This window comes from Saccopteryx bilineata, chromosome 4 (assembly GCF_036850765.1).
Source record: "Saccopteryx bilineata isolate mSacBil1 chromosome 4, mSacBil1_pri_phased_curated, whole genome shotgun sequence".
NCBI classification, from domain to species: domain Eukaryota; kingdom Metazoa; phylum Chordata; class Mammalia; order Chiroptera; family Emballonuridae; genus Saccopteryx; species Saccopteryx bilineata.
Window position 1 is genome coordinate 288378608 of NC_089493.1, and position 9350 is coordinate 288387957.

General features: G+C 43.3%; 2 protein-coding genes across 2 annotated transcripts in view; one reads left to right on the forward strand and one right to left on the reverse strand.

Annotated features, from left to right (window-relative positions):
• MEIOB (meiosis specific with OB-fold) overlaps window positions 1–2078 on the forward strand; it is a 43187-nt gene extending 41109 nt beyond the window's left edge. Inside the window, exon 13 of the mRNA XM_066278329.1 lies at window positions 1770–2078. Coding sequence (XP_066134426.1) covers window positions 1770–1922 — 153 coding nt within the window. The 3' untranslated portion in view covers window positions 1923–2078. The remainder of the gene's footprint in view (window positions 1–1769) is intronic.
• A 5830-nt stretch (window positions 2079–7908) lies between these two features.
• Window positions 7909–9304, reverse strand: FAHD1 (fumarylacetoacetate hydrolase domain containing 1). The gene has a single exon (XM_066275288.1). The coding sequence runs from the start codon at window positions 9037–9039 to the stop codon at window positions 8374–8376; it is 666 nt and encodes a 221-aa protein (XP_066131385.1). The 5' UTR covers window positions 9040–9304; the 3' UTR covers window positions 7909–8373.
• Between the last annotated feature and the right edge of the window lie 46 nt (window positions 9305–9350).

Sequence of the window (9350 nt, forward strand, 5' to 3'; positions counted from 1 at the left end):
CTGTAAGGGGGAAATTATAGTAATATACTACATCTCTTCCACAATTAGACATAAATACTATCTATTAATAGACATAACTACTGTCTTTTCCCAAATCAGAATGTACTCAGACCCTTGACCAACTTTATTTTTCCTCCAAACAGAAGATACCATTGCTAATGAGTTTATCAATTTAAATATATGGCATCTTACTTACCATTTCCAAACTTGACTCAACTATAACAACAAATTGCTCTAAAGTAAGGAGATATCATACCTTTCCAAAGAATATGTTAAAAAGATATTGAAGTCGATTTAACAAAAATTTTAAGTAGATATAAATTATTATATCACAAAATATAATAAAGATCATGTGAATCAAATTTCAGTTATAAATCAGTTAAAATAGAATATTTAATTTTAAAAAATAAGAACTTGCATTGATCTGTTAACATGATAAAAATAAATTATTCTATATAGATTGGATACTTTACATATTTATCATATTTCAATTAAAAAACAATGGCTACTTAAAATAGTTCTGTTGGAAGGATTTCAAAGTGAGGTATTCATTTTAATGTTTTAAAACACATAGAATATTAGACTTACAATATCCTTGTAAGTCTGATATTAGTGTTAAAGAAAGTTTCCAAAAAGGGTAAAACCATGAGTCTCATTCAAAAATAAAATGAATACATGTTGAAGATCTAATTTAGTTCATTAATTAATAAAGAAACCAATAAAGGCCTGACCTGTGGTGATGCAGTGGATAATGTGTCAAGCTGAGACACTGAGGTCACCGGTTTGAAAACCTGGGCTTGCCTGGTCAAGGCACATATGGGAGTTGATACTCCCTCTTCTCTCTCTCTCTCTTCCTCTTCTCTAAAATGAATAAATAAAATATTTTTTTTTAAAAGGAAGAAACCAATAAGGTGGGTTTTTTTTAACGAGTTCAAAGGAGAATTAAAAGAATAAACACATAGGCAGACAATCAGGAATGCCGAAATGAGTTTACTCAGAAATGTAAAACTGACCTCTTCTACAGGACAGAATGAATTGCATCTTTACCCAGATGGAATTCATTTGAATTTTATGTGCAACATCATCTGTATCACTATCAGTTTTATACAACCTACAGCCAATGCAATGAAAGGTACAGACCACTGTAGACTCAGACAACTAGGAAGATGCTCTAGGGCCAACACCGGACCATGGAGGAGCGTTCCTCTGAAAGATGCCCACTTACCTTTACTGCCCATTTCAAAGTCATCCACAGTGTTTCCTGACATTAGTACATTTTTTCTATTAGTCTTTGAAATTAAAATGGCTAGCTAATGTGTCCTTCCACTTTATATTAAATAAAATTTTGGTAAAAGTGCTTTCTTAATTGTAAAAGTTAAGACATTATTAATAAATTTCATCATCATATTCCTATGTCTAACAGATTATGTTACTACTACAGGTTAACGTCTATCACAACTGGTAGTTTAAACACACTTTAAGCCCTTTTCTTTTAATGTTAGATGATTTGAAGCCTCAACTTTCCTACCAGAGAGAAATGTCATGAAAAAATGGCATGGATTTTTACAAAAGCCAAATCTGTAATTTCTCTACCAATCTCTGCCCCGACACTTGAATTCTTCCCATTTTACAACTCTAATTGACACATTAACATCTGTATGCAAAACTCATTGCAGTTCTCTATTGTAGTTTCTGTTCTGGTCATTGGTTTTCAACTTTGTATACATGGTGATTTTAAAAACTAACTATCTTTCTTTTTCTCTCTACAGTTTTTTTTATCAGACAGAGCAAGGGGTGGATTGAGAATTAGTGTGCTCTCGTGTAAGCTTGCAGATCCTGTTGAGGCAAGTAGAAACTTGTCTGGAAAGGAAATAGTTAAACCAGATATCACTGTAAACTCTGGAGAAGAATACAAGTTATAACTCCCCTTAAAGTGGAAAATGAGTTTGAAAATTATGGATAAAACTATTTTGTTCAAATATGGTAAAAAAATATGTTTCTATAAATTGTTATTTCCCCCTCTGGTGTTGGTTTGAGGGTGTTAAATATCTCTCACCTGAGCTCAATTCTTAGAAGGTTTTTTTTCCCAGCTTTGACCTCTCCTAAGTTGGAAAATGTTTGTATGAATAATAAACAAATTTAATCTTTCTCCACAGATTGATTTTTTTAAACCTTTTCCTCTTTGTCTTATATCCCTGAGAAAGATCAGAACCTCTAAAAATAACTTACCTAGGGCTTGGCAATGGCTTAGTCTGCTCTCCTGGAGCCCAAGGGGCCAGATGAGAGGCTCTCCCGGTGCCCAGGAGAACAGCAGAAGTCCATGGGCAACTGCTTCGCGCACCTTAGAGCTTTGCAAATCCCTTGCCTCCTCTGATGACACATTGGGGCTACCCAGTGCTTTGTGAAGGCTTGCTGACTCAGGGTTAACATTTTTTTAAAAAGATTTTTAAATATTTATTTATATCAGTGAGAAAGGAAGGAGAGAGAAAGACAGGAATATCAAGCTGTTGTATATGCCCTGACCCGGGATCAAACTGGCAACCTCTGTGCTTTGGGACAAGGCTCTAACCAACTGAGCTATCCAGCCAGGTCTCAGGGCTGACATTTATGAATCTTAATCACCTGGAGGGTGACTGACTTCAAAAGTTCTATGAGGTCCTGGCCAGTTTGCTCAGTGGTAGAGGGTCAGCCCAGCGTGTGGATGTCCCAGGTTTGATTCCCGGTCAGGGCACACAGGAGAAGTGACCATCTGCTTCTTCATCTCTCTTTTTTCCCCTCTCCTTCCTCCTCCCACAATCATGGCTCGATTAATTCGAGTGGATCAGCCCTGGGTGCTGAAGATGACTCTGTGGAGCCTCTGTTTCAGGTGCTAAAAATAGCTTGGTTGCAAACATGGCCCCAGATGGGCAGAACATCGGCCCAAAATTGGGTTTGCCAAGTAGATCCCAGTTGGGGCGCATGCAGGAGCCTGTATCTCTGTCTCCCCTTCTCTCACTTGGAAAAGAAGGAAAAAAAGAGAAGAAAATCTATATTCACTTATCTAGAAAGATGTTCTTGGTACATTAAGTGAATGTAGAATACTAATGTTTTATGAAAGCCTATTAAACACTTTTAAAAAGTCCATCAGAGGCCTGGCCTATGGTGGCGCAGTGGATAAAGTGTTAACCTGGAATGCTGAGGTCGTGGTTTCAAAACCCTGGGCTTGCCCGGTCAAGGCACATATGGGAGTTGATGGTTCCTGTTCCTCCCCTTCTCTCTCTTTCTCTCTCTCTCTCCTGCCATCTCTCTAAAATGAATAAATTAAAAAATAAAATAAGGCCCTGGCCGGTTGGCTCAGTGCGGTTGGCTCAGTGGTAGAGCGTCGGCCTGGCGTGCAGAAGTCCCAGGTTCGATTCCCGGCCAGGGCACAAAGCTTCTCCACCCCTCCCCCTCTCCTTCCTCTCTGTCTCTCTCTTCCCCTCCCGCAGCAAGGCTCCATTGGGGCAAAGATGGCCCGAGCGCTGGGGATGGCTCCTCGGCCTCTGCCCCAGGCGCTAGAGTGGCTCTGGTCATAACAGAGCGACGCCCCGGAGGGGCAGAGCGTCGCCCCCTGGTGGGCATGCCGGGTGGATCCCGATCAAGTGCATGCGGGAGTCTGTCTGACTGTCTCTCCCCGTTTCCAGCTTCAGAAGAATACAAAAAATAAATAAATAAATAAAATAATAAAATAAAATAAAATAAAATAAAAAGTCCAGCAGAGCCCTCGCTGGATAGCTCAGTTGGTTAGAGCATCTCCCAAAGCACAGAGGTTGCCAGTTTGATTCCCTTTCAGGGCACATACAGGAGCGGATTGAGGTTCCTGTCTGTCTTTCCATCTCTTCCTTCCTCTCTCTCTCTAAAATCAATACAATAAAAATTAAAAAGAAAAATCCAGCAGAATAGATGTGAAATCCTATTATATTCTGTATGGACTAACATATCAAAGGGTAATTTTCTTAAGTGGTAATGGTATTGAGGCTATGTAGAAGAATGTCCTTGACTGACCAGGCGGTGGCATAGTGTATAGATCGCCAGGCAGGAACCTGGAAGACCCACGTGCCGCGACCAGCTCAGCAATGGGTGTGCACCAAAGGAAGGCACTGCAGGACTTAATAAAAAACACATACAAGACACAACATAGAGAAAAGATGGGTACAGGGAACTCCCAGCCTGTAGGACTGAGAGCCCAGATCTCTGCAGCCTCATCGTACTTATTGGTCTCTTTGCTCATCAAGCAAATTAGCGGAGCCTGGGTCAAATTAGTCTACAGTGGATTCAGGTGCAGAGAAAGCTGACCAACCAATGCCCCTAGGCATGTCAGAAAATGGCTATAGGGATCAGCTGCTTCTTATAAACAATCTTAGTAGTGCTTGCCGGAGCAGTGTTCTGTCCCTGCAGGACTTGGCGTTCCGAAGTCCACACCATAGGCTTGTCTCAGGACAACAGTCTAATTCCCGGCCATTTTCCTACACCCAGATTTGAAACCCCGAGTTTGCCTGCTTAAGCCAGGGCTCATTGGCTTGAGCACAGGGTCGCTGACTTGAATGTGGGATCAGACATGACCCTATGGTCACTAGCTTGAGCCCAAAGGTCGCTGGCTTGAAGCCCAAGGTCGCTGGCTTAAGCAAGGGGTCACTCACGCTACTATAGCCCCCTAGTCAAGGCACATATGAGAAAGCAGTCAAAGAACAACTAAGGTGCTGCAGTGAAGAATTGATGCTTCTCATCTTTCTCCCTGCCTGCCTGTCTGTCCCTATCTGCCCTTCTGTCTCTCTGTCACACACACACACAAAGAATGTCCTTATACTAGGATAGGCATACTGAAAAAACAGTGTTTCTGCAACTCACTTCCAGTGTTCCTAACGTGTGTGTGTGTGTGCTGTGTGTGTATACACATAGGGTAGGGCAAAAGTAGGTTTACAGTTGTTTATATGGAAAATAATACAATAATTAATAATAAAAGAATAAACTGTTTTGTGTACTCACAACTATAACCTATTCTTGCCCAACCCTATATATGTGTGTGTGTGTGTGTGTGTGTGTGTTGTATGTACACACACACCAGTGAAGGGTATATGGAGTTTATTGTATTAGTCATTCAACTTTTTAGTAGGTTTAAATTTATTCAAAATGAAAAGTTAAGTGGAAAATATACCTTCTAGGTACTAGGATTACTGTGTTTTAGCAACATCAGGATTTGTGGGAATTAGTGTCTCTTAGTTTTTGATTCTTGCAGCCAAGGAGTTTGTGTGCTACACTTGCAATACTGTTGTCAGCTGCTTGTATCAAAGCTTATGAACCACTGTAGTGAACATTGACCTCAGGGGCACTGTGCACTCTCTGGGTGCTGGCTTGTGCCACCCAAGGGAAGTATATGTGAATGTTGCTCTTGCAATATACCTGTAGTTTGATTTTAAGTCTGTAAGTTTGGTAGACTTCTCTCAGCTGAACCTTGTACCTAACTGGACCTGATATACTTTCGATATTAGCACACCCTTGATTCAACTCTTCTACTTATGAGAACCTAGCCCAAGGGAAAAAACAAGTGTGCTGATTCTAGCAAATTAGAAACAATCTCAATTGTCAAAAATAAAGGACTGACTTCAGAACCTTATGCAGTCATTGAAAATAGTACTGCAGCTCTGGCTTACTGGATAGAGCGTCATCCCGATGTGCAGCAATCCCAGGTTTGAGCCCTGGTCAGGGCACACATGAGAAATAATCATCTGCTTCTCTTCCCCTCTCGCAGCCAGTGGTTGGTTGAGTGTCAGCTCTGGGCACTGAGAATAGCTCGGTTGATTTGAGCATCGTCCCCAGATGGGGGTTGCCAGATGGCTCCTGGTCAAGACGCTTGTGAGAGTCTGTCTCTCTCCCTCCCTCACTTAAAAAAAAGTAAATGAAAATAGTACTGCAGAAATGTGCAGGCTAACATAGTCATATGTGGTGAAAAAACTAGGTTATAAAATTGTGTGGTATGAGCAAATAATATGCTAAAAATTACAATTACATCCAAATTTGGAAGAATGTACACCAAATGTTTAACTTGGACTGTCTCTGGGTAGATGCAATTTTGATTGTTTTGGTTTTTTGCTTATCCATATTTTCTAACTCTTCTATAATAAACATGCATTGCTTAAGTAATTTAAAAAATAAACTTGATTAAAAGATAAGGAGTTAAGGTAGCATGACTTTTTTTTTTTTACAGGGATAGAGAGAGAGTCAGAGAGAGGGATAGACAGGGACAGACAGGAACAGAGCGAGATGAGAAGCATCAATCATTAGTTTTTCATTGCGTGTTGCAACACCTTAGTTGTTCATTGATTGCTTTCTCACATGTGCCTTGACCATGGGCCTTCAGCAGACCGAGTAACCCCTTGCTTGAGCCAGCGACCTTGGGTCCAAGCTGGTGAGCTTTTTTATTTATTTATTTATTTATTTATTCATTTTTCTGAAGCTGGAAACAGGGAGAGACAGTCAGACAGACTCCCGCATGCGCCCGACCGGGATCCACCCGGCACGCCCACCATGGGGTGACGCTCTGCCCACCAGGGGGCGATGCTCTGCCCATCCTGGGCGTCACCATGTTGCGACCAGAGCCACTCTAGCGCCTGAGGCAGAGGCCACAGAGCCATCCCCAGCGCCCAGGCCATCTTTGCTCCAATGGAGCCTTGGCTGCGGGAGGGGAAGAGAGAGACAGAGAGGAAAGCGCGGCGGAGGGGTGGAGAAGCAAATGTGCGCTTCTCCTGTGTGCCCTGGCTGGGAATCGAACCCGGGTCCTCCGCACGCTAGGCCGACGCTCTACCGCTGAGCCAACCGGCCAGGGCTTTTTTATTTTTTTGCTCAAGCCAGATGAGCCTGCGCTCAAGCTGGCGACCTCAGGGTCTCGAACCTGGGTCCTCCACATCCCAGTCTGACGCTCTATCCACTGTGCCACCGCCTGGTCCGACGGTAGCGTAACATTTAATAACTCCAATTATGGAACTTCCTCACAGTAAATTATCACTCAAATATGGGGGTTGCATAATATCCAGTTGTGTCATTTTATATATCTACTTAAAAGAGGCAGCCTGCATTGTGGTCAAGACTTCAAGTTCTAGTCTTGGGATATCTGGGTTATATCGGCTCTGTCACTCAGCTGAGTGACTGTAGAGCCAGGCTGGCTAGCCTCTAAATCTACATCTTCATCTGTATAAAAGAAAGTAATACTAACCATGCAGCTTTGTTGAATGTTAAATAATATATGCAAAACTCCTGGCACAGTACCTAGCAGTACTAAGGCTCAACGTTACCCATTATTAAGTTAAAGGTTCAAAGCTTTTAAAGGCCAGCACTTCCTTGTTTACAACAGTAGGAGCCCCAGCCTAAGCTAGGACTACACCCAGCAGTCTGATAGCTGTGCTGTGCACCTTGCCTAGTCTTTTCTTTACAGAAGGGAGCAGGTGAAAGCAAAAGTAGCACTCCCAGGCCCCTCAACCTCCCTAAGACCTCCTTATTTCTGGTGAGGAGGTAGAGATGCTGATTAACTCTGTTAATAAAAGTGTTTACCAAGCTAACGGTCAGTGCAAGGTCTGAAGCCCCTTAATAAGAAAGTATTCCTCTTACACACTATTAGGGGAAAGAAGTACACTTTTAGGACACATAAAAACCAGCATATTTATTTGCAAACAATAGTTTCAAAATTATCTCTTAAACTCAGAATCTATGAGCCAGGGTAAAAACAAGTGATGTTGTCATTTATTAACTTATTAAAATTTTAAATTCACTGATTAGGTGGAGTGGTGTTTTTCTACATTTTGTAAGAATCACTTGGAGTGCTGGAGATTAATTCTGCTAATTAATACTGTGGGCCTACCATGGGCCAGTAATTTGGAAATTTTTTTTACAAATACCTCTAGATGATTACCATGATCAAAGAAATGTGGGAAACACTGATTTGGAACACGCTTTTCAACCTTCTTTGCAGATTTTAATTCTTGAACTACTGCTCCAAGAATGACTCACTGAAAAGTCTTATCTAGTCCAGTTTTAGGAAAGTAAAACAAGTCTTCTGAATATTTGGTTTGATAAATTCTCCTGGTCAGAGGCATCGCAAATACTTTATTCTGTTTGTATCCTAGAAGACAAAAAGGCACTCTTCTTTCCACTTTTTTTTTCCCTTTCCACTTCTGATCCAGCTCTTCTAGATGTTTTTCTGCAGTTTCCATCTTCCTTGAGTTGGAGGCATAGCAATCCAATCAAATCATCTTTACGAACTGGTTTCTTATTAAAGGATTGTCACTTTTAATAACGTTTGCTTGCTTCTGTCCAGCTCCCTTCTCTTCTGAAATTTAAGAACTTAGAATGCTTTGTATAGACTCAATATTCTGGCTTTTCCACCTTAAATCTCATACTGACGACGCCGTGTATGCCAGCTTGGATCTCATCATTTACTTTTACAGGGCCAACTCCCTTTGGCGTCCCGGTCAAGATAATATCTCCTTCTTCCAAGGTCATTATCTTGGAAACGTAGCTTATGATGTAGGGGATGGTAAAGATCATGGAGGATGTCTCACCCTCCTGCCTGAGTTCGCCATTGATCTTGAGCCAGAGTTTCAGGTTGTGAGGGTCAGGGACCTTCTCTTTGGGCACGAACGCGCTAACCGGGCAGGAGGTTGTAAAGCTCTTGGCCAGAGTCCAGGGCAGCCCCTTCTTCTTGCACTCGTCCTGCACGTCCCTGGCCGTCATGTCCAGGCACAGGGCATAGCCGGCCACGTAGTCCATGGCCCCGGCCTCCGGGACGGCGCGGCTGCGCTTGCCTATCACCACACCCAGCTCGAGCTCGTGGTGCAGGTTGCGGCTGTAGTGGGGCATGAGGATGGGCGAGCCCTCGGGGGCATAGGCAGTGGACGGCTTCAGGAAGAGCACAGGCTCCTTGGGCACCGCGCTCTGCATCTCCTTGGCGTGGTCCGCGTAGTTCCTGCCCACGCACACGATGTTCTTCCCCCAGTCCCAGAAGCGGGACAACGGCTTGGAAGCCGCCATGACCCCAGCCAGACGCCTTTAGAGTCACGTGTATTCCGTCGGGGCCGGTCCCCTGCCGCCTACGGCTACCCCGAGAGGACGAACTATCTCGAAGCGCAATCCCGTTCGCGACCAACCGTTCTGCTTTGCGCTCCGCCAGATGCGCCGAAGTCGCGGTGCTCGGCCTTCTAGGAGCCGCCGTCCAATGGCTGCTTCTGGCGTCCCCGACCTTAGGAGGCCGGCCTCGTTCTGATTGAGAGGGGAAGGATCTGAAGTTGCTTTCTGGCTGTAGATGCTTCCTTGTTTCTAGCCGGCGAGGGGCGGGCGTGAAT

What these genes read in the sequence shown, in the direction of transcription:
- FAHD1 (XM_066275288.1), bottom strand. Translation starts at nt 9,039, where the DNA reads ATGGCGGCTTCCAAGCCGTTGTCCCGCTTCTGGGACTGGGGGAAGAAC.